Here is a 25,966-nt window from a genome sequence, read left to right as displayed (position 1 = left end):
CGGCTGCGCCGTCGTGCAGCCGTTGATTCCGCCTGGAAGGAACTCGCTGTCGTTTCTTCCTTCGTATAGAAAAAAAATCTAGCTCCCCGCGTGCGCGGGGCGACCGGCAGAATCAATAGCGTCTTCGTTGCGAATCGACGCCGCGGTGAATCGCTGGGGGAAACAAGAGGTATGTGTTCGGTAAAAAGAGAATGGCATATAATGAGGAGACGGTATATGCGTGGAAATTAATGCGCGAGTTTAAAAGTTGCGATCTGAAAGCGCAATCGCGCTTCGGTGATATTACCCGTCGGAAATGTTAAATTAGCAAGAAATATTATACGATGAGACATTAACTGTTTTGTCACACTTGTCTGTTCTCTTCATCGCAAAATTAAATTAAGGTTAAATAGATTGATAAACTCACACAAGTGGTCATCAGTCAAGATTTAATTACTAATAATCACCAATTAAGATTTAATTACAATTAAGATTTAATCACTTATAATTATTTATATAAATTTGGGTCCATTTGTAAATATTGATAATTATAAATTTTAATATAATATTTTTAAATTTTAATATAATATTTTTGTGCGAATGTATGATTCTAAATGGTATTGAAAATTTTCCATAGTAACGTGTATACCTGCGCTTGCTTCGTTCAACTTAGAATTAACGCTACATGACGTAAGTCACGCGCAACGCTTGTCTTCGTCATAACAACAAAGGTACAAACGACGGGAAGCGCCTCGAAAATCGCGCTAACCACCACACGAGCCTCGCACAGGAGGCACAGACGGTTGCCCGAGATTTTCCGGTTCGTGTGTCGAACCCTGATGTCGCCGGCACTTTGGACGTGTCACTCGGTCATTACGGGTCCATTAGCCGTGTCGAGTGACGAGGCTCGCGTTACCTTCGCTGTGCGAACGAGAGCCGAAAGGACCGCTCGTAAAACCCGACGATGGAGTAACACCGGTACTTGAGGCCGAAGCACTCGAGAAACCCGTGAGAGAGCGGATGAAGGAGTATTTTTGCGTATCAGATGGGAAATGTGATACGATTCCACAACGTGTCGTCCTGGCATGTGTGTGCGTTTGTGTGTATGTGTGAATATATTTTTATCAATTTTTTGCGAAGCCTCCTCTCGCTCGCATCTCGCTTCGTCCCACGATGGGAACTCGCCGATGCGACGAACACGTGGAATGTATTTTTATATGTATGTTTATATATTTCTCTCACTTTGTCAATTCGTTAATAGCTATGAACGCCACGACAGCAACGTTGTTCTGCACTCGACGCTTCGATAGAAAAAGATAAGAGAGAGAGAGAGAGAGAGAGAGAGAAAGAAAAAGGAGAAATTAAGGAAAACACGCGACACGCTTTTACGCCACCACCCACTGTGAAGTGAATTTGTGTGTTTTCGTAGAAAAAGGAACGCAACTCGAGCCGTGGGACGTAGCATACCCTAAATACGACCACATGTCGAAACTACTGGAGCCTGTTGTCGCTAATTCCAGTAATTAACCCAGTATTCATCTCGTCGCGTCTATTTTCGGAGCTAGTCGATCCATCATAAAGACAACGCGCCGGGCTCGAAACGATATATTCCTCAGGAAAATTTAACTGAAGCGTTCGATTTGATCGAGCAAGCACAACGTGCGTCTTCGTAAGCTCCAATTCGCTTGCGAGAAGCGCGCCTTACTGAAACTTTCAAATTAAGACACTCGGCTTCAACGTCCGTCCTCTGTGCTCTTCGACGTCTCTTCTTTCTCCGAGTCCGTTGTGTCTCTGAAGAAATTCGAGGTCAATCGTTGCTTGGCTCTTTACATTAACTTAACTTAGCTTAATTTAGCGCTTAAAATCTGCCGAATTACTTGTTCTCTACTTCCCTCTGCGATGTGGCGGACTTCACCTCGCTTTCTAACTTGCTACGTTTCTTTTCTTTGGCCGCGGCCACCCGATTGCGCATCTCTTCGTACCTCCTTCTGAGCAAATCGACGTATTCTATGGGAGAAGTGACCGTGCTCAGGGCGCTCCTTCTGATCTGTTCCGCTCTAGCACGGACGGCCTGATGTCTCCTCAGGTTGCCCAAATGACCGGATAGCATGCTGCTCCTTAGCAGGGCAGGTCGAGAGACCGGTCGCTTGGCATGCAAGTAGTGCCCTTTGGGCTCCGAGGGCCGCCGTTTCCTCATGAACGGGATTTCCCAGAATGTCTGATCGATCCCGAAGAGCTCACCGTCCTGAATACAAAGGAGTAACGATGATGCCAACGAAAGCGCTGGGGTTCTTTTAGCGAGAATTGTATCGATCGTCTGAAAGACACCGCGCTATCGAGAAAGAAAATTGTTATCGCCAATTATTATTTATATGTGATTAACAATTAACAGTAATTAACGGTTATAAATATATGGAAAAGTGGGAAGAAAATTAAGTCTGTGTGGACAAGACAAATTTTCTTGCATAAACTGCAGTAAAGTTAAATCATGTAAAAATCGAGTTCGATCAACAGCCTCACGAAGAAATCTGAATCACAAAATTTGGTCGACAGTAAAAAAATCACACAAAATTGAGACATATATGATATGAATATTTTCTAAACTATCAAAAAATTAATTAATTAATTAGTTAGCTGTGTATATAACCCTGAGAATAATTTTCTTTAATTCGACTTAATTTGTATCAATCGAATTCCTCTTTCTCTCAGCATATTAATCGCTTTACAGCACAATAATTTTTAATAGCATAAAAATAGTTAAACCCTTAGAAGCTGTTTGCTTAGCGATCTCCATAATCGCCAATATGGAAATTTTAAATAAACGCTTACATAGTATATTGTAATTAGAAGGAACAAAAGGCAGGAAACAAATAAACGTAGAGCCCGCTGATAGCTAATTCGGTCTCCGAAGATTAAAAAGACGTTTCGAAAATACGGATTTTATCGTCGAGTACCAGCAAGTTTTGCGGCAGCTCTTCCTTCAGCGTCTCCGGCAGGAACAAGCAGAGAAAACCGGCGAAAACGCACGCTATCCCCAAGATGATCATGGGTAGATTGTACTGTATCTTGCTGGAGAAGGCCACGAAGGGACTCACGATGGCGGCCACGTGGCCCATGATGTGGATGAACGCCACACCCTCGCACCGCACAACCGTCGGCAACAACTCCGCCGCGAACTGCAGGCCGATGTTGGATGCGACGTTGATGAAGAATCGACTGACCATGGCCAGCGAAGCGTAAGCGACACCGAGCGGCACGCTGGCGGTGACGAAGCTGAAGACGCCCGAAAGGGTCACGGCGACGAACAGGCTCCATCTTCGGCCGCAGACGTCGAGGAAGAAGATTATCAGAAGTTCCGCCGGGAATTCCGTGGAAGAGGCGATGGTGAACGTCGTGAAGACGTCCATACCTAGGCTGTCCAGGCACCTAATGTGGCCGTCGTAAGCCATTGAAATCACGCTCCAGGATATCATCAGCAGAAGAGTCATTCTTCTGGATCACAGAGAACGTTCTGCTTTAGTTTCTCTTTTGTTTCTACTTTTTTTTCTTTTCCGTCCAGTTGGATGGCGTAGGGGCGATTTACCGCAATCTTTTGGTCCTGAAGAGCGCAGCGATGCTGTAGTCCTCCACGGCCAAGGTCTCGGCGGTTTCTACACAATCGTCCAGGAAATTCTCGTAAATATCTCGCGGTATGTTTGTGCGATTGATCTTCTCGATCTTCATCATAATTCTCACCGCCTTCTCGATTTTGCCCTTGCTGATGAGCCACCTTGTTAAACGGATACGAGCGCGCAATTAACTATCGCGCATCGATACGGCGCGAAAGAAGTTCCCTTCGTGATCACTCATAAACAGCGACGCGACGCTACTAAGAAACCCGTTCCAAACCTATCATTTGTATATTTTTCACTTCTCCCCCGACTTTTTAGTCTCTCACCTGACGCTTTCCGGGATAATAAACGGCGTGACGATCACGGACGCTAACGGCACCGAGGTCACCAAAGCGAAGGTCCTCCAGTCTGAAATGCTATGAGCAATCCAAGGCAGGCACATTGCCGCCAAGGAGTAAAATATCCCGTACGACATATTCGCCGCGAACGTCCGCCATTTAGGCCCGACGTACTCCAACACGAGGATATAAGCGACCACGAACACGTTGTCGTAGGCGATGCCGACGATGAATCTGCAAAGGCAGAACTGCCAAAAGGAGCTGGCGTATATCGTGCTGACGCCGCCGATGAATCCAATCATATTCGTACCGATTAGCACCGGGATGCGACCGTGTTTGTCGGACAACCAGCCAAAGATGAAGCCGCCGCAAATGGAGCCGATGAAGAAGATACTCACAGCCAATGTTGTCTTATAGGCTGCGTCGCACACCTGAAGGGAGAAACACGTTAACACGTGGGCGGTTGATCGAATTGTATGATACCAAGGCTCGAACGACGATTTTATCGCTAAAGATGCGGTAAATAAGTCTAATTCGAAATGCACATATTTTCTTTATCAGGAAAACCCATAATTAATCATACGAGTATTGGGTGAGTGCAAAAGTTTTTATGGCTCTCTCAAAGATGTGACTGATACGGTGAAAATAAAAAAATACTTAGGTACATGCAGATATATAATGTACGTACATACCGTCGGAAAGGTCATATTTTTAGCGATTACTTGGTGGAATGAGAATAATTTTTTTTTAATAAAATTACTTAGTCCGCATATTTTTCTGTCACATGATCCATCAAGACTTTTGCATTCGTCCAATATTTCCAGCATTCCTATCCTCATCAAGTTCCACTTGAATTTGTAGTACATAAACAGTCTTTTTCCGGCGTGAGTAATATTTATGTGTGACTAAAGTACTCATCATTTTAATAATTAAAAAATTAATACAAGGGTTAAAATAGATATTGAAGCTTTTTCCTTAAATTTTCAAACGTATTTCATTTTGAGATACTCAGATGTATTTCGATAAATTAGTGTCTGAGAAAATCTCATCATTGGAGAAAATATTTTATCAACTGGTAAAGAAGAAAAACATCGAGTCTGTCGCTAAGAATATTTCTTTTCTCACCCATCCCTGCTCCGTCGCTATGGAGGCGTAAGGGACATCGGTGCGACTGAACTTAAATTCCCATTCGTCGCACTTTCTCATGGGCCAATCCTCGCCAGGTTGATCGGCCAGGATGATTTTGTCGACGGGCACGTCGTAGATCCAACACCTCGAATAAGGCAACTGATGTCCTTCGTAAGGCACTACTTTGGAGCTGGGTATCAACAGTTTCTTCAGCCTATCCGAGCTTATTTCCTCGACATGCGGGAGCTTGCACCAGTACTCCGTAGGCACCACTGTGATGAACAGTTGAACAAAGTAAACGAAGACCAGGAAGCAGCTGAAGAACATCAGCATCGTGAAGAGAATTTTCTGATAAGTCCCAAACTCGCCTGATGAGGGAAAACGGAAACGCACGTAACGAAAATGCTCCAAGATCCAGAAAGAAAAGTAAGTAAGTAGCGAAAAGTCGAAGAGAAATGACGTTTTCATATTATGCCATTCCATTACCTAGATAAACTAATATGTCGTCAAAGGTGGTAACTTCGATAATTGAGACAATGGGACTCGAGGTAGTCGGTAACATAATGCCGCACTGCGCCGTAAACTATCAATAACTATATTTCGAGACGTTCATTCGAGATAACCTAATCCTTATTAACGAGCTGCGCCACGAAGCGATCTCGCGTCAGACGCGACGTTATCTTCACATCAGAGCCGCATCATTATGCGACTCCTCGATCACTCGATATCAACCGACACAAACGAGGCTCATCATACTTGCCATCATAATTGCCAGTTAGAACGCGTTCGGGGTATTCGAAAAAAAACTTCATCTCCCAGAAATCACCGAGGGAAACAAATTCGACCGCGAATACGTTGCGAGATTCATCGAGAAGCAAGAAAGTGCGGCGACCTTCCTCCCACCGAATGTCGAGTGATATTAATTAGACGAACAATTAGTCAGCGGGCAGGAGAAAAAGATTGGCGCGAAGGAAAAGAGATTCGAGAAAGAAAACCGCGCGCGCGCGAGAGAGAGAGAGAGAGAGAGAGAGAGAAAGAGAGAGAGAGAGAAGCACGTTAACACGTTTTCTCTCTTACGTAAGAATTCTTCCCTCATCCCCGGTCGACAGGGTCGAGCGCACCCCACTTTGACCTTCTCCCCGCGGTAAAGGAGGTTCCGGGGATCATCAACGTCCGGGCGTGGAGGCGGGCCAATCAGAGCCGCCGTTTAGCTAATGCGTGTAACGTAGCCCAGGGGACGATTCGACGTGGTGGTAGTGCGCTCGTAACTCCGCCGGGATGGTGCGATACCTTACACACAGACACGCTCACACAGCCCGGCACCCCCACGAGCCACCCCATTTCGCCGGTCTCATCCAGCCGGGAGGCGATAGTCAGGAGGCGGGCTTGGGCTTCTCTCCCCCCTACGATTTCCAATTTGCAGGGACGAGTAATCCGGCGATTTACATAACTCCATGGTAACCGTGTCAGGCTCCTTGCCGCGACCCGAGCTTTAGCGTGCTCCCAGCGAAAGGGTAGCGGGTGGGCAACATGCTTCGCGGGAGATCGATCGCGGACGCGATAAGGTTGTTTAGGGCTCGTCCTGGTGTGTGCCGCAGGCGGTGGATCTTAATTAATGACGCGCATCAAGAGGCACGCAATGATGCATTTTCCATTAGGCGGCTTTGCTCAGCGCGCGTGGGTGGTTTTATCGTTTAAGTTCACGGAGGGAAATTTTTCCACCGAGGGAAAGAGCGAGAGAGGAAGAGGGGGTGGGATGAAGCTCTCGTGAAGGGCGAATTAAACGTCAGAATAACTCGTTCAGATATTTATCCGTTATTTGCTGACTAGAGCGAGACGGCAGCAGCAGGTATTCGTTGTGTTAATTAAAATCTCGGCACACACGGCTTCTATTTAATCGTCACACTCGGTACGTAGGGGTATAAGACACTTTTTTGGACGTTCAATTACTCGGCTCCGACGTGGTTAACTGCACGTCGGTCGAAGGTGCTGTAATTCGCGCCAAGTTTCCCCGTTTTTCGGATCGATCCGGCAACGAATCAGGGCGCAGTTAGCTAATGCTTGCGGGCTTGCGCTGGCACAGCCCCCAAGGGGGTGGCTCGAACTCCGCCGCCGCAGCCGCGGCGTAGTTAGGGATGAAACGCGGACCGCGGTAACGATCCGAAAAAGCGTCATCCACCTTCCGTCCACGAGGACGGAATCCTCGCGGTGATATATGAGGTAACTTCGAATACCGAGCGTGAACGCGCGTCACGCGGCCATTATCATTAGTATCGTCGAGAGTTATTCTTCTGACTTCTATCGCAGAATTATCGCGGATAATTCTTGCCTTCTCGCAGGATTCGCTCGCCGCTACTTTTTTTTTTGTTGGAGGAACGACAATCGCGACGATGTTCATCCGCGCGTCCGCTCTCGTCGATGCCTCGCCGATACACACCACTCGATTGTTTAACTCATCGTTTCCCGGCCGTTCTGGAAATCCCTTCCCCCTCCCCCCTCTCCCTCCCCCTCCGACGTAACGTAATACTGTCTCATTCATTCGAATTACGTTTCTCCGCGCGTCGATGGTGCGCTGCGCCGCGCGATGTTGGGGTAATTAATTACTTAAAATTCAATTAATCCCCCCGCCTCCCCGCCGCCCCATCGGCGGCGAGACGGCTTCTCTCCGTCGCGGGCGACGTAGAAAGAGAAAAAGAGAAAAAAGAGGACCGCGCTTCCTCTCCCGCGGCCGCCGCTTTTGTCCGCCGCTTAATGGCGGCGGTTCTTCTATTTTGCCGGATCTAATTTCCGTCCCGCCGTGGCTTCTGCCGCAATTAATTCGCCCGGAATCCAATTAATTCGCCGGACGGCCAATGAACTAACGTTGTTTGTCGAAGAAGACGTTCGCGTCGCCATTCCGCGCGGCGGCGCGAACCGACCCGATCCGTCGACGGCCCGCGAGGCCAGAGGTTGAGAGTGCGGCGGAGAGGGGAGATAAAATTACATTATCGCCTAAAGCACCCTCGACGAAGGGCGCGAGCGTCGAAGTGGGGGCCGGGGGGTGGCGGCAGAAAAGCGGGGCGAAAATCACGTCCCGTAATTCCCGGGCATTAAGGTAAACGTCCAACTCGCAGGGCGCAGGTTCGGTCGCCATGGCGACCACAGGGTGCTTTCCACCACCACCATCACCACCACTTCCACCACCACCACCACCACCACCACCACCATCACCACCACCGGTCTCTTTCAATCGATAACTTATGAAACCGTCGTACATACCTCCCCGCTTCACCCTGCCATCTCTGGCAACCCCTCTGGCCGGATGCGCGACTCGGCTTCCTGTCATGGCGACACTTTGGGTGTCTGTGTCTGTGTGTGTGTGTGGATGTGTATGCAGGGGAACGGAAAAAATCCCTACAATAAGGACGTTTCCGTTGCGCGGGACAACGACGCTTACTTGCTCCGCATTCGCCCTGCAACTTCCGACGGCGTTATCTTGCGCATATCTTGAGTTTAAGCGTCGTTGCTTTGGCCGAAGTTGGTTTTACACGTCACTTGCGGTTTTCAGTCGCGTTGTTAGGGAGTAACTTATAACTTGATACGTTCAAATGCGTTAGGTGATGTGACGTGGCAAGAGCTTCAGTTATGAGCTTAGATGCTCAATTTTTAGGTTATACGTGTAAACACGACGCACTTGGATTTGCAGTACGTACGCTAGGTTTCAAGGAGGTTCAAACAGTTCATTCTCGATATAGTTCAATGCTCAAGGCTGATGTTCAAGCTTATCTTCTGGGAGTTTATTCAAACACAAGTTTCCCTATTAGACATCATTGGACTGCGTTTTGAAGCTGCGTCGAGGAGAACGGTCTGTTCTTTTTGAAGCAGCATTGCAAATCCGAGCGTGTTTTTTTCATAGGCATGTAGTTGGCTGAAGCTTTCTTCACACGTTCCTTGCCGCCTTAAATCGCGTTACTTAGTACGCTTGACGTGCTAAATTTCCGCGGCGCCGAGCATTTCCGTGTTCTGTGCAATTTTAAGCCCTTATTGGACGATACAAAGAAAAATATTCTTTCTCTATTCCTGAAAAGCAGTAACACTCAGTTTACTTTTCTCATTTTAAGCAATAATTATTTTCACCACAAAGAACATTTTCTTAATAATAGTCTCTTCAATTGCACTCGTCACAAGCTTTAGAACAGCTCATTTTCGTGCTCACAGAAGATAAGGATTCTTTTCTCTCATCCTTTTTCTCTTTTAAGAACATTATAAAATTTATACTCTACGGAGAAAGCAAATGAAGTTTTTGATTTAATCTTCTCGTTTTAATGAAATATTTTTGATTGAAGCACTAAACTTTCTAAGACACATAATTTTTCGAGTAAATTTTATGCTTATATACGATGAACTTATAGTAATTAAAAAGATTTGCGAGTATATAAAATTATGAGGTATATAAAATATGACGCTCGAAACAAATACACTGAGAAAAAGACTTCTGTTGTCACAACAAATGAATGTTTGCTGTTTGATAATTCCGGGGTAAGATCCGGGAAACAAATCAAACAGTTACCGCGGCAGATCATTTTGTCGTTATTTGTGATTTTATTAACAAATATACATTGCTGGAGATGCAACACATTTTTTCCCACTATAAAATTGTTGGTTAGGGCAAGAAATCATAAGTAACAAATCATTTGTTACCACAACGGAGTCCCACATTAACAAACCATTCGTTGCGGTAACTGGTGTTTTGTTACTACCAACAAAACCTTCTTTCTCAGTGTAACATTGTCTCGCAGGCAGCGCGTATATTTTTGCATGCAGCGACGTTGTCGTCAACGAAATAAAGTTGCAGCTGCAGAAAATAAGTACACCGCTGCCTAATTTCCGCAAGCGCGAGCGGCGAACCGATGAATGGCCGTCGCCCCTCGGAGTCGACGATAACAAGGTAGGATCGAAGATAGGATGTAGAGAGTTAGTGCTTGCGAAAATCATGAATTGCGACGGAATCAAACCGAAAACGAGCGACACGTTTTGTCTCGAGGCGCTGCGAGAAACAGGAAACCTCCCCTCGCGCTTCCGCGCGGGCCGAACAATTGCACGCGTCGTGCGCGCCGGTAAATCCAAAATCCGCGTAATGTAATTCGCAATTGCGGGCGGCGGGCCGCGAGCGAGCGGAACTTGTTTATTCTTCATGACATACGATCGCCGACATTAACTGCGAGCGCTTTAACCGCCTGCCCACCATTTGTCGGCCGGTAATGCGCGCGATCGATTAATTAAATCCGGCCAACCGGCGGCGGTGTCGCGCGTCGATTCATCCCCTAAACGGTCGGCCAATCGGAGCGAGCTCGCGCCGAGGGGATCGCAACGAGATTCTTCGCGGGTGCCCCGGTTTCACAGGGCGGCGGGGGAGGGGGGGGGCGAGAAAAAGTAGGAGTGGAGAACGACGAGAGGATACGATTATCGCGCGGCTGGGTGATCGCGCCAAATTGGGATCCTTCGGCAAACGACAGCGGACGATGACGCGGCTTCGCGGAATGGCTCCACCACGCCGACGATTTTATCGCGCGGAAAACTGCCACCGATTCTCCCCCTCCGCCCCTCGCAACGTATCGCGCGGAAAATTTCGCTCGCGGTTCGCGCGAATCGACGCCGCTGCTTTCCACGATTCGACGCGTCGACGTAGAAATATCTAGACGGAGCGTTCTTAATTATCGGGGAAGACTTAATTAGCGATCGGGGGGAAGCGACGGTTGTTACGTTGCAGCTTCTTCAGGATGAAACGGGGTTCGGTACGTGGAAAATTCGAGTGTGTTATTTTTACACGCGTGTTTAATTGGCTGAAACTATCTTTAGATGTTTCTTGTCATTTAATACGTTTCAAGTTTAGTACATTTAAACGTTAATAATAATGACTGATTGAATTACGTGATTTAAGGCAACTAATAGCATAAAAACTTTTAGCCGCGAGCTTCTGCCAAAATAACACAATGGAAATTCTCGAACTAGGCAAAGCAAGAATTATGCGGATTGTTATCATTAATATACCTCGGTACGACGCACCGGCTCGCCGATGCCCCCTTCAACAATCTGCGAGGTTGTAAATGCGACGGGGTGAAAGGGGAGGTTGAGGAAGAAGAGAGCACAACAGGAGAAGACTGCGTAGACGGTGCGAGGGAGAAAGGAAGACGGAGAGAGATGAAACGGGGAAGGCGAAAGGAAGGCACTCGGTCCAGCTTATATGCAGTTCGGAGAATTTTAACAAGACGGGCTCTCGTCGCCCTGGGCGAGGAATCCTAACAAGAAAGAGAGAGAGAGAGAGAGAGAGGGCACTTCTCCCCTCAAAAATAATGAAGTCTTCAAGCCGCGTTCCCACAGGCCCCCCGAGGGTGCCGCGCCGCACCTTTATGCCACTCGAGTCACCGCGCGGATTCGCGATCGTTCTTTCTTTCGTCAAAGCGTCAAATCGCCCCGTTAAAACGTAACGAACGCTCGTACAATAACGTCAAGAGAAGAACCGCTCCCTTGATACACGACAGCGCCTCCTGCCCGCCACCAGCCTCATATTGCGAGATGAGAATGTCATTTCCTAGAGATGAGTTCCGCTAATAATTTCCTCCGGAGAAAACTTTGTTTGTCCTGCTACAAGTTCTAGTCATTTTCTACGCCCGCCTTATCTCTCTTTTGTTGTTTCAGCAAAGGTTGTTTTAACGATATACGGAGAAAGTTATGTATGGTCAATAGCACTGTAGAGATGCTTGCTACAAAGAAATGACTGTAATTTTTTCATCACGCTATTACAATTATGAACACGAAATGTTTTTCTTCGTAATGTACGCCATAGGGAAGAATTAGTTGAAGCAGTCAATCAGACTCAAACGAATTCGATTCTAGGGTTGTACGTGGCGTATCGCTTTGATACTTTTAGAAAATTTTACAATTCTTTAAATATTTCTTTTTATGTAAAATGCTCTTAAAAGCTGTAAGATCTCCAGATTTAATTCATTGAGGCGAACATAAAATTGATACGAGTATATCGTTGATACTCGTATATCATTCATCATGTTTATTATTCAATATACTTAACCTTTTTTACAATGGAATTATTCGTCTTACGGAATTATATATTAATTTTTCAATAGTTAAAGAAACATCTATATCACAAATTACAACAATGTTTCAGCTTTATAAACTTTTTACCGTTGAATAATTTTTAGCAGTTCCAATTTCCAAGTCAGATTGTTGGTCTGAATCGATCACCATTCAATTTCACTCGATCGCAGTTTGCAGTAAAATTTGCGTATCTCAAGGCATAATTCTATTTTCGCCCAGTCATTTTCAAGCATAATTTTGCCTGAAGCAGACGCGAAATTTATTTGTTAAATCAGGCACGCGAGAGTTTCGCCGAAAAACGGTCGGGCGGTACAGCTGTTAATTAAAAGCGGTGTCGATAAGGAAATTGTTATGAGCTCTTGGAAGCTCTTTTATGGATTTTACGAGAGGCAGTCGCGCGGCAGAACGCGAGACGGCAGGGAGGAGGCGATAACCTAGAGAATGTCCTTCCACTCGCAGCTCGTCATGAATTTGCGCGCCGACGAGCGAGCCGGTCCGTCGCGCGCGGCTTCTCCGACGACGCGCGTTTTTGCACCATCTACATGGATATTGCAGCCGTCAGGCCCGTGTCCCGCCTAATTAAATCAGCCGGGAATTCGTGGCGCTTATCAGGATTCCGTGTAAATTCGGTGAGAGGTGCGAATCCGATGTCCCGCGTGCCAATTAGTCGGGGCGGCGTCTCGGCCGAAACGCGGTCCGCCTTGTAATTTCCTTGCTCGAAGGACACCGTAAAGGATGTTTATACGCGAAACCGATGAATTATCGAGCTTACGCACGCGAGTACATCGCTAATTTTCTCGCCTCGCCGATGATCCGCTGACTCGTCGTTCTCGAGAGACGCGCGCTTTAATTAATCGCTTCCTGAAACCCCAATAACGCGAAACAATTAATCACGTTTCTTTCGCATACAAATTTATTGCCATTTCTGACTACGTCAGCTTTCGCTTTATCAATTTCACAGGCCGCGAAATTGATGGATTTTTATTCCGTCGAAATGTTCTCGTTTCAGAATAATAATTTATTTAATGAATAAGCGACACACACAACTCTCTCCTCTCTCGTTGAAAAACGTACGCGCATCGCTCTTTTACTCTTTTTCTCTCCGCCTCCTATTTTCTCTCTCTCTCTCTCTTTCTCTCTCTCTCTCTCTTTCTCTTTCTCTTTCTCTCTCTCTCTCTCTCTCCGCTCCGCGACGCTCGTTAACGAGAATCCGAGTGCGTAGCGTAGAAAAAATCACGAACAAAACGAGCGGCGCGGCGGAGTCTAACCGGGTGGTACATTTAATTCGGAACGCGCGAAATAACAAACAAAAGGGAACCGCCGAAACTTAAACCAAACAGGCGGATTGGATATCGTCGGTAGCGGCTGCAGGCGCGTACGTGCGCGCAAAAGTATATCGACGCAATCGAAATCGGCACGGGGAGCGAAATCGAAATTGGCCGGTCGATCTCGCAAAAGCGCGCGCCGGCCCGCGCCTGTAACTCAATTATTACGGAGTAACAGCTATAGTTGTCCGATTTTTTTTCCCAACCGGGTTTTGCGTTGATTTAAAAAAAAAAAAGAGAAGAAAGAATAGAAGAGGAAAAAAGATGACGGAAGGATTCGTCCGGACGGCGAAATAATGAGCGGAGCAATTCGGGCAGGCTTCGAGTGAAATTTAACGTAGAAAATTTCGCGGCCCGAATTGACCGTCTCCTCCCCCTTCCCCCCTCCCCGCGATAATTCGACGATTCCTGAAATTTTCGACGAGATAACCTCGTGTCTCAGCGAACGTTTCCCTGAGTTTCCCTCAGGAGAAATGCGAGCGTAAGCGAATGATTCGAGCACAAACAAGAACAAAGTCGTGAGTTCACGGAGCCCAAGAAGAGAGAGAGAGAAGGAGGAGGAGAGAGGAGGAAAGAGAACCGAAGTAAAGGGAACACACAGTGAAAGGGTAGCCCCGACGCGCGTCATTCTTTCGAGGAAAGCTCGTTCTTTACATATGGCGCTTAGTACAGGCAATAACCATCGATAATCGGCCAATAGGAACGACCGCCCCTCGCGGATCGACGATTCCTCCCCACTTCCGCGAATCCATAGGCAGCATGACAAATAACTCTCACAATGGCCCATCGGCCACCCCCGCCCCATCGACTGCCACCCTTCTAGCAGTTCGCCAGCTCGCGTCCCCTTTCAACCCCCTCGTGTTATACACGACCAGATCGGTTCCGGCAATTTTACATTCACGTCACAGGCCCGCTGATTTATTATAATGTTTGCCGCTCTTTCTCTCTCTCTCTCTCTCTCTCTCTCTCTCTCTCTCTTTCCCTCTCTTTTCCTCTCTTTCTCCCTCTTCCTGTCCCGAGCCCCTTCCTCCGCAGCGTCGACGACGACCCTCTGTTCGGCCGGTGAATTGGGAAAATACTCTCCGGGGGATGAACTGTCGATGGGACGATGGTTGTTTCGAGGCTGGCTGGTTGGCTCGCTGGCTGGGATTGAGGGATCGAGATCGAAATCGGACGAGATCATAGGCTATTTATGGTCCGCAGCCGGAGGGTGGTTAAGTGCGACGGTACGACCTGGAAAATAGCGGAGGTGATTCGGCAGTTTGCGAGCGCTTCTCGTGGCCGAGCGCGCGATGGGTGTCCGACTTGAAAATTTTCAACGAGCCTGCCTATTTGCGAAATTGCGGTTCTCTCACTCTCTCTCACTCTCTCTCTTTCTGTCTCTGTCTCTCTCTCTCTCTCTCTCTCTCTCTCTCTCTCTCTCTCTCTCTCTCTCTCTCTCTCTCTCTCTCTCTCTCTCTCTCTCTCTCTCTCTTTTCTCGCCATCACCAATATCGCAGTTTTCTTCTTGAGACACACTTCAGCCGTAGACTTACATATGTAGACTGAGCCCTCTAGTGAGAGAGATTTCAGGGCAAGATACAAAGGACAGCCGGATTTTATCGGCCGCAAGCAAGCTACTTTCGTTTGTATTCTTCCAAGAAGGACGAAACTAAACAAAGATCGAACGTGTACTCGCGGCAGAGGCCATCTTTCTCGGAGATGTACATCGCAAATCCAAGTGCATTACTTTTACATACGCAAACGTCGAGAGGACACACCTAACTGAAGCTCTTCTTATGCGTATCTTGCCGGCTTGAGTCGCGTCATTTAACAGGTTTAAACGTATATTAACTTTTCACTTAGTATAATGTATTAACTTATAAATGGAGATGTGCGAATCAAGAATTTTTACGTCGAATCGAATCGAATCGAATCTCATGTTTTAAATTCGAATTTGAATCGAATCGAATCTATGAAATTTCACTTGAATTCGAATCGAATCGAATGAAATCGAATTGAATCATTAAAAAATTTAACATGACTATTAAACATGCAAATAATGATGGAAGATTTTAATATGAAAGGGAATATTGATATTGTAATATCATCTTAAAGTAAAATATATATTTAAATAATTAAAGTAATTTATAATTAAGTTATTACAAGTTAAGGGTTCAAACATACAGGCCCAGGTGGCCCGTTTTATAGCTGATGCACGCAAACGATAATGCATTTGATTCCTATTCGAATTATTCGGATTCGAATCATAGGGATTCGGATTCGAATCGAATCGAATCTAATGTAATTCGATTCGATTCGATTCGAATAGTTCGCACATTCCTACTTATAAATTAATATTTAATAAATAAATATTTAAATACACACACACACACACACGTACCAAGCGATGCGACTCGAAACATGCGAAGCGAACTTTTAGTCGAAGTAACAGACTTGATTTCCGAGCGTAATCGCGAACATGAACTCTCTGAAAGCGAATCGGTGGAAATGTGTTCGATGGAACTAATAAAAGAAATATCTCATCAAAACAATTGTGGGTATCTGCTGATTCTCAGTGGAAACACGCTTTGCTGCTCCGCCTTATCTCTCGCCGATTTCAGAAGAATTTTGGCCAAGATGGCACATTTAGACCTAAAATCTTTAGCGCTCAGTCTATATATATGTTACGTCTTCAGTTCGCATTTCAATGGCGTCATCTGAACAGCCCGAGGGCACGAGGCGGAATTTCTCGGGGAAAACGCGGCGAAGGTCCTGCAGGCATCGAAGATCGATTTCTCGCGCGGTCCTCCAGGCCCTCTAAGACCAGATCCCGATAAACAAGACAATTTCACGGGAGGACGTCCCAAGGAATCCATAAATTGCGCAGGGCAACTCGCCCGGCAGCGCGTATCCGCGCTCCGTCGCGATTAGAGCCGATCGGACCGGACTCGCCATCTTGAAAGCGTTTGCCGCCAAACGATTGAATGTCTCCCCAAGCGGACATCCTGCGCCGTATCGCCTTCGGACCCTTTTCTCACCGATGCACGTTCCCCTTCCGCCGCCCCTCCCTCCGCAACCCTCACACCGGCTCCGTGCCCGAGATCTTCTTCCTGCTCTCGACTCTGTCGCCGGGAATTGAAAGCGCCGGCTATTCGGCCGATTCGAAAGCGGCGACGCGATTCTATTTTCCTCCGGTCGGCGTCGGGCAGGCGGGCGGGGGGGAGGGGATAAAAAATTTTACGGCGAATCGAGCCGCGAAAATGGGATAGGTTATCCCCCTTATAGCCCGGCTATCTTATAGCCCGCACCGCGCGCTCATGTAAGCTCCACGCGCCGGCGAGATTGCGGTTATCAATCGCGGGGGAGGGGGTTGGCGGTTGGGAAATTACGGCGAGCTAAGTGTAATCCCTGAGGCGCGGGGTAGCGGGAGGGGAAAGATCGAAGGGATCCGCGGATCAAGTCGTTGTAAACATTTCTCTCCTTCTCCCTCCCTCCTTCTCACCCTCTCTTTGTCTCTCTCCCCTCCTCCCTCTCTCCCTCCTCCAGATACGTTACGAGTGTACATTCCTGGAGTGTGCTCGTCGGCGCGCGGCGGCGAAGAAACGTCGGCGGGGACGAGATTCAGACAGCCCCGGCAAAACAGCTTCCGATTTACCGAACAACAATTCCATTTTCCGACGCCGCGGTGGCGGGGCCGCGGGGTGGTAAGAATCTATACGATGAGACCGTGACTCTGGAAAATGGAGTCCCGCTGCTATCTCGGTATTCCGTTCTCGGAACTCGTTCGCTTCGATTCACTTGGCGACACCTGCGACTGAGTGTCACCCCCTCCCTCCCTCTCTCTCTCTCTCTCTCTCTCTGTCTCTTTTCCTCCGCATTCTCTTCCTCGGGCGAACGTCTAAATTCACCTTGCGCGCGCGTCCCCCGCCCTGCGCCACCGGGCCAGATGCGCGCCGCCGAACGATTGCGATCGCGAGATATCTCGTGGAATATCCGCCGTGTTTTAATTCGAAAGGCGTTTCACGGCTCGCTCGCGCGCGACGGAACGGCCGTCACCCTCGTCGCCGAGGAGCACCGTGAGCGTTAGAGCTCCTCCGCCTCGTCGCTCTGCCTCCGTCGCCCGCCTACGCCCTTCTTCTCCGCGGCCCTTCTGCGAGGGCCGGCGCACTATTTCGCGGCGAACGACGCGGTGTAACTGCGAAATGCAAACGACACGTTCCGCCGCTCGCACGCTCTTCCAGCCGGCTCGGATGTAAAACCTCGCTGTCGTAACCTCGCCGATCGGCAGAAAGCGCTTGTAAACAGCCGAGGGTTGTCATCCGCTGCAACGAGACGCGCGACGTTCCCTTGCGATGCGACGAACTTGCTCCCAGCATGGTTTCAACACTTTCGTTCAACACATGCTCGTCCTTTTTAGCTGAACTCGTGTACCGCACTGGGAGACCTCGTTCTGTTTCCCTTCAACGTTGGGTCGTATAGTTGTCTCACTCTGAAAGCGAAGAGGGATAGGCTCAGGTAAACTTCACTTTATATGTTTAAACATTATTGACGCGTCATTAACATGTTCGCCCAAATCACCAGTTGTAAATGTAGCGATTAGCATTTCTACGATTAATACATTGATTGTATTCTTGAGAGAAGTTTTTTTTCGGCAAGGTTCTGGAATGCATCCGGTACTCAACAAGAAAATCTATCTTCTTGAAACTTGTGCGTCAGGAATAAAATCTCCTTTGCAGAGAGGAGGATCAGTTCTCTCGTTGAACCGTTGAACCGTTGGCTGCATTCCGAAGCACACGGTATGATTTTTCTAGATAACAAAATATAATTTTGCTGCGAAAAAAAGCAGCCACTCTACTTTTCCTCTCTCAAATAATAGTTATCTTCAGCAAAGAATATTTTCTTGGTAATTGCCTTGAAATGCACTTCCGGTAATTTGTAGAAAAGCTCGGTATATCGTATACATTTACGTAGAAGGAGAATGTATCCTCCTTCCAAAAATGTTGTGAAATTTATATTGTATGTAACAAAAAGAATTTTTGTTTCAATTTAATATTCTTGATTAAGGTTTTAAATTCGCCTGAGGAGAGTCGAGAATATACAGGGTATCTGGGATCTTTTGGAAACGAAAAATTATGAAGATTAATCAGATCAAACTGAGAAGGAAAGTCATGTGTCATTTTTCAAAAATCGCAATAGTTATTAAGTTATTAATGATTGAAAATGACCACATCTAGAAGCTCTTTTAACTGATAACTTGCGTAACTGAAAATTTGCATACTTATTTGTAAAAAGGTAAAGGAATTTTTTCGCTCGCTCGCTGGAACGAAGCTCTCCCACGAGAGCTTATCGATCGGGGATCAGAGATGCAGCTAGTCGAAAAAGCCCAGCCGACGACGCAGCGATTGGCAATCCCTGAGGAAGAGTTTTTGCAACAAGCTTCAGCCCAACGTCCGTGACTGGAGCTCGGGGCAGGCCGCATTATTTTATTAGGATGAATTATTCATGCGCGTCACTTACACGGTATGCATAAGTCGCGCTCTTTCATCAATTCCCCTCCGCTCCCGGCTCTTTTAGTCTGCGAGAATCTGCGATTCGTCTTCTTACTCCTTCCTCGTTCGCCGAACGACGTGCAACGGATCACAGAGCGGGTCGTAAACTATCGCGGTATGATCGGGAAATCGATTTACGTGCGACTGCTTCTGCGCACTTAATGTCGGGGATCATTTTGTTATTGAGAATTTAACGCTCGTTGAGAGCCGTGACAGTCGCCGGTGACTGCCATTGTATTATCGCCATGCTTCGTTAAGTTTCGGATAAAATGCAATTATTTTCCTCTCTTCTTTTTCTCTTCCAATTGGACCTTTCATATATCACCTTTTATTTGTTTTTTCATTTAAATTGCATCGCAATCCTTCACTTGATAATAGTCTTTCTATTCCGCTTGTCTTTCTTCTCTTTGTAAATATTGCTTTGTAAATCGGAAGTCCCGCATCGCACCGAAAGGATAATTCTTCACAAAACCAAACTTACGAACAATTAATGAACTGCATTTGAGAAGTCAAGACGAGATGAAAGACACGCGAATCTCGAATTACATGCATTTGCCTTTGTCGATTCAATCGTCGGCGGAACTTTTGCGCAATCAGCGGGAATCAGGTCGACGTGGTGATCGAGAGGATGGGCACCTTGGGTGACAATTGATCCGGGCGATACACATAGCCGGCAGTTTGGCTGCTACGGGGAAAAAAGGAATCGCACGAGTTCTCGCGAGAGGTATTTCGTTGCTCAGGATCATCGAGAGAGAGAGAGAGAGAGAGAGAGAAAGAGGAGCCAGGACCATTCACAAGCGGTAACTTCCACCTGTGCAGGTTTCGGGCGCATTCCGTCGGCTCTTAGAAGCACCTCGCGCGACCGGCCTGATGTCATTCCCGGCACGATCGTGCGACCAAATCCGCAAAACCGCTGGAAACCTAGCGCGAGAACATCCGCGAGGCTTTCTCATCCTGCGCGCCGATGTCTCTCTCAAGTTCAAGTACGAGAAACTCGCGATATATAATTTTTCCTAGAGCGCCTGATCTTTTCTTTTTCCGGATTTTTTTTATTTTCCGAAATCAAGAAAAGGGGAGGCGAATGCGTGCGAATGTGACGCACGCGAGTATTGTTGCTTCGCGCGCGCTTGAGCGTTCCAACTGCGGACACAAAATTCTCCCCCCGCCCCGTCGTGGCTGCACGAGACTCGTCCTTCTTAGGCCGATTCCGAAGGGACCGGTCTCACGATGCGCGACAGCCCGCCGATGCGTCGCTGAGAAGAACGTGTCATCCTTCAACGTCAATCCGCTGCGCCGGTGGACGCGAAACGAAGCGACGGAGCGATTTGAATGCGCACCGCGGACCGACGCATTCCGAAAAGTCGTCGTCCTCGTGGCCGCCGCGGCAGCGGGTCGTTTTGGTCCGCGCGCGCGATTCTTTTTCTCGCTCGCGTCGCGGCGGGATTAGACGAGCGTTTTTGCGGCGTCGTGTGAAACAAGATAATTGGGACCATGCGGAAGAATGCCCGGCTAAGTAAGATCTTGATTAGCCCTGTCGGTATAAAACAGCCGTTTCTACCCGCTACTGCCAGTATATACGGCCGGATACCTGAACTCGCAGGTACTGGAGCCGAAAATATTTCTCTTTTTTTGTAGAATCATGCATTTCCTCTCCGTGGTAGATAAGTATATTCTTCCCTCTCTCGATCTGTAGACAAGGTGTTCGGGATCTTTTGGAAACGAAAAATTGTGAAGAGAGATTAGGGTAAGTCCGGAATAGATGGACATGGTTTTTTTTATTGCAAATAACTCATCTATATTAATGCAATAAATGATCAATAACATATTAACTCATTCAGTAGAGGACAATGTTTAAGGTACATTAGAGTTTTTGTGAAAAAAAATTCATGGGACTCCAATAATAACGAAATATTAAAAATATTCTGGTGAGGGATAGATAGATGATCAGGTGTCCTGATTAGATGATCATATGTCAAGGGATAGCGTACGTCATCTCGGTAATGAATTTTTAGGTTAAATACGATGTTTTTTAGTCGTCCAAGCCCAAGGTTTAATGTTGTAACTCAAAATAAACCGTATTCGCAAGGTATTATTCCGACGTGTGAAACATTTTGGAAGTAATAGAAACATAAAACATTTATTTACTCATAATAACAGTATTTTTGCGTATCTGGGAAAAACATCTATCTATTCGTATCTATTCGTGGTACATCCAACTCCGATTGACCGATCGGTGTTGACAAGTTTGACATTTAATGTTAGGTACCAAGGAAAAATGACGGTCGAATATATATATATATATATATATCTAGAAAATGTCAATCCGATGTCCATTGCTTGCTATTTCTCGCTAAGTAGGCTAGGCTACCCATCTAACCCTGAAAAAAATCTATCCCCGTTTAGAGAGTTCGTGTAAAAATGCATGAATACCGCGTGAAACGTAGTCTCGATGACGAATTTCGAGATTAAATATGATAATACGATGTTTTCTTAGTCGTCTAAGTGCAGGTCTAATGTTGTAACTCAAAATAAACCGTATTCGCAAGGTATTTTTCCGACGTGTGAAACATTTTGGAGGTTAATAGAAATATAAAACATTTATTTATTCACAATAACAATGTTTCTGAGCATCAGGATGAAACACACTTACTCGTGGTACATTCAACTCACAACTGACCGATCAACGCTGACGCCTAGCATATATTAAAGCAAAATTATAGCAATTGACCATCTATTCCCCATCTATTGCCCATCTATTGCCCATCTATCCCGGACTTACCTTAATCAGATCAAATTGAGAAGGAAAGTCAAGTCATTTTGCAAAAATCATAATATTGAGTTATTAATGATTGAAAATTATTATTAATAATTGAAAATGACCACATCTAGAAGTTCTTTTAATTGATACTTTAACTTGAAAATCTGCGTACTTATTTGCAAAATGGTAAAGGACTTTTTTATTCGGAATGACCTAGTCTACAATTATATGACGGCTATTGTGCTTAGCGAAAGGTTCAAGATTCACGGTTCAAAGTTCAATATACTCATATCTATCGCTAGACACAATAGTCATATAATTATAGATTCGATTATTCTGAACAATAAAGTCCTTTCTCATTTTGCAAATATAATAAGTACGCAAATTCTCAAGTCATCAATTAAAAGATCCTCTAGATGTGGTCATTTTCAATCATTAATAACTTAATAACTATTGCGATTTTTGCAAAATGACTTTTCTTCTTAGTTCGATCTGATTAATTTTTACAATTTTTCGTTTCCGGAAGATCTCAGATATTCTGTATAAAAATATCAAAACGAGATCGACAAAACGTGGGTGCTTTAAAAAGTATTTTATACTTTATTTTTGCATATTTTGTTACAAACGCCGAATGTTTTGTAAAGTGTCTGCTTTCCGCTAGCTTTACTTTGATATTTTTGATACGCAGGACAATCTGAAGAGTAAATGAGCAGAAATAATAATAAGAATATATTATTTCATACTAGATTAGCCGAATATCCGGCTAATTCATAGCGGAAAACATGTATCCGGAACGCTTGGTTAAAATTTCAGATACGCAAGGTTAAAACGTAACATGGATATTTAAAAAAATATTTCATATTTTACTTCGACATGTTCTGATATAAAAACTAAATATTTTGTAAAGTACTTTCTGTTGACTTTACCTCAATACTCCCACGCATAGGATAATCTGAGAAGAATCATAAGTTGAGAAATATTCGGGCAATACTCGGCTAGTCAAACGAAAAGAAACAAGACGTATGAGTGTAATGGAGGAAATATATCCGTGAGACCGAGGCATCCTAAATTGACACTACTAATCTCACTACTAGTCCGTAGTCGGGTCGTTTAGATGACGGCGGGGGTTCCGATGGTGACGACGAAACAGGCGCGACGCTTCACGCGTGGATTAACACTTTCACCCTTTTACAAATCGTCGCGGTGGCGCTCGGACATCTTGGGAAGAGTTCCCCGCCGTCTTTGAAAAATGCTCGACTAAATAGGAAAGTGGTCGCGATCAATTAGTGTCCTCGTAGCGGCTCTCTCTCTCTCTCTCTCTCTCTCTCTCTCTCTCTCTCCCCCTCTCTTTTTCTCCTCTCTACTCCGTACTCTACTATCTTTCCCGATCGATAAGCTTGTTACAACATCGACAACTCCCGAGACGTGGTAATAGTTTGCTCGCCGTAACTATTTATATTCATGCCTCTCGCACGCTGCCGTTGATGAAATATTGTTCATTGTTCGCCACACACTAGGCTCGCTGAGTAGGATATCCGTGAAATGATCGCTCGATGCGAACGCCAGATAAATCTAAGCAATTAGAGGCGGATATGTATCTCGCGCGATGTACAGTCTCGAGTGTGCGCGTGCGTGCGTGTAGGGTTAATGACGTCTAAATTATCTCCACCCGTACACGGTTTCTCTCAGCCAGGTGGAATGTATCCCCGACGTCTATCCCACCTGCTCGCCCCGCTGCCTCGCGCCTCTCGCCGGCTTATCTGCGGAAACGGGAAAATCCGCGACGCGGAATCCGGCTCGTCTCTCGCGCGCGAGCGGTCGAGGATCAAAGCGATCTCTCGAAGCGCGCGCGTGATCTTTCCCACCGAAGGGGGTCGAAGACAAATGCCGCGCGCGAAACGCCGGACGCTAAAGGGACGATGTAAACGGACGCTATTACCGGAATAGCTCTCGCACGGCATTCCGACGGGAATGCAACCCTCCCGCGCTGTCCGTCCGCGCGCCCTTCCGCCCTTTTCCGCGGCGATCGTTTCGCATCCGTGGAAGGCACGGCCGCGACCGCTCACGGGGATTCCAACGTTTGCATATCAAGGCGCCGCCACCGTTTAGCCGGCCATTATCATCGGGTCCGCGCTGGCCAATCTGTTCCCGAGCTCTTCTCATACCACCGGGACCCTCCTAGACGCGGCGAGACATTTTGCTTGCGCATCCATTGGAATATTCGCGTGCATCTGACTAACGCCTGTGATCGTTCGGGACGCGCTCGTAACTTGTATTCTTCCGAGCCGACACATTGCGCCGTGCAAGCTATTGTTCTACCTTCAGGCTGTAGACATTATCTACTCTGTCGTTTCTTTCATGTCTTTTGAAGGATATTTTTATTACAGAGAGATTTGTTTGAACTTGCCGACTTTATGACAATTCAAGTATCGACGTGTCATTGCTTTGTTTTTGTTACCAGAATATTATTTTAACATATTTATTTCAGAGTTATTTGGTATTTTATAGTCTCAATGTTCCCTACCCGCGTTTAATTTTTATTCTTAACTTTGAGCAGTGACGCGCATTCATTACGTGACTTACTACGGTGCAGATTGAATATATGTAAAATAAATGTTTTAAACATTTTATATGGGTGAATAGCGAAATTAATAAGTAAATAAACTTTCTTTGCAATTTTCTTATTGTATTTTATTCCAAGAGAATATATGTTGATCGGCAATTTTGTGCCCAATAATGCTGTCTTCCGATTTAAATTTAGATTCAACATACACGACACAACAAGATTAAAAATATAATTAAAAAGACATCAACTGATTTCAAGGCACATTATTGAACGCACAAATCAACACATGCAAGATAAAGTTGACAAATTCTTAGGCACATCCTTTCTTACAAGTGATTTACGATCTTTGACTGAGAGCATAATTAATTAAAGTCTCGTATTCATGGTCGTTACTCAGTTATTTGAATCAATATTTCTTGTTGTATGAAACAAGTACAGGTTGACGAATAACTAAAAAGACTTACGAAAGTACAATTATTTGTCAGATGACAATGTACTATAAATTCTAACCAAAATTTCACTCGGAGTATCTCCTTATTCTCGGCGAGTTTGTCAAACGTCCGTTAAAATTAAAAACATGTTTTTAGAATAAATGATAATATAATTCGGAAATGTATGATTTATCGTTGCCTGTGTTCCGAGGCGCTTCCCCGCACAGCACTCCGCTCCCCGCTGCTCCATCGAGACCCATCGGACGTTATCTCGCAGCCACTGGCCCTCACAATTCGGTCGGAGAAACACGTGTTAATTAACGCCTTACCCACGAGAGTCCGATTTAATATTTCAGGAGACGACAGAATATTTTAATCAGCCGATGTGCGTAAATTTTTCGTAGCTCACGCACACGCCGATGCACACGCGCCGCGTGCGGTACGCTCGTTGCACGAACAGACGTATCTTGAGCTACTTTCCTTTAGCATACACGGAGAAAATATTGCAGTAAAAATTGCAACAAGATTTTTGCAATCGTGAACCACACAGAAATAAACCGACCGAAATTATTACGTATTTATTTGAAAATGTTACACACACTTGGCTCTTTGTTACATGATAACGCGTATGTGATACCGCCACGCATTGATTATTCCAGTCCGGTAATTGAAATGTTTCGTCGGTTCTTTTGACAATTCAATTTGAGTCAATGAATCGCAGACTCTCACGGGCGTCGCGTTAATTAATACGTATCCCTCCGATCGAATCTATGCGAGTGTCAGTGTCAGTGCCGACGACGGCCAGGATGTAGCACGCATAGGCGGTGATACATCATATTTATACATCTCCAGGTTCGTATAATTATTTATCATTTATTGCAACAATTTTTAACTTCGGATACTTCACGAATTGAACGGTAATAATGTGATAATTAAGATGAAATTTAGACTGCTATTTGAACAATTATAATTTCTCGTGTCGTCAATTATTTCGATCGATTGATATATAGCAATCCATAAATACGAATCTATAATTTTCTATTCATTGATTGTACGAGGTGTAATTGACGGTCGAATTTTTGATCGTGTGATTAGATCTTTAAATGCACTTAATTAGACTTTTTATGTTATGCATTTTAAGGGTATCTGTGCGTCATATTATTCTTGTCGGTTGAAAGTAGAAGTGCACAATTGAGCTATCGTA

General features: G+C 45.8%; 1 protein-coding gene across 1 annotated transcript; it reads right to left on the bottom strand.

Annotated features, from left to right (window-relative positions):
• Positions 1 to 1,712: 1,712 nt before the first annotated feature.
• On the bottom strand, positions 1,713 to 5,618 carry LOC105185049 (organic cation transporter protein). The gene is made up of 7 exons (XM_011144268.2): positions 5,543 to 5,618; positions 5,054 to 5,424; positions 3,917 to 4,359; positions 3,563 to 3,748; positions 2,934 to 3,471; positions 1,857 to 2,224; positions 1,713 to 1,770 (listed from the first exon to the last, which is right to left on the bottom strand). Exons 1-7 carry the CDS (start codon positions 5,616 to 5,618, stop codon positions 1,713 to 1,715), a joined length of 2,040 nt encoding a protein of 679 aa, XP_011142570.2.
• Positions 5,619 to 25,966: the final 20,348 nt, after the last annotated feature.

This window comes from Harpegnathos saltator, unplaced genomic scaffold, assembly GCF_003227715.2.
Source record: "Harpegnathos saltator strain DR-91 unplaced genomic scaffold, Hsal_v8.6 scaffold265, whole genome shotgun sequence".
Lineage (NCBI taxonomy): Eukaryota > Metazoa > Arthropoda > Insecta > Hymenoptera > Formicidae > Harpegnathos > Harpegnathos saltator.
Note: the sequence above shows the minus strand (reverse complement) of the source record. Positions and strands in the feature narration are given on the sequence as shown.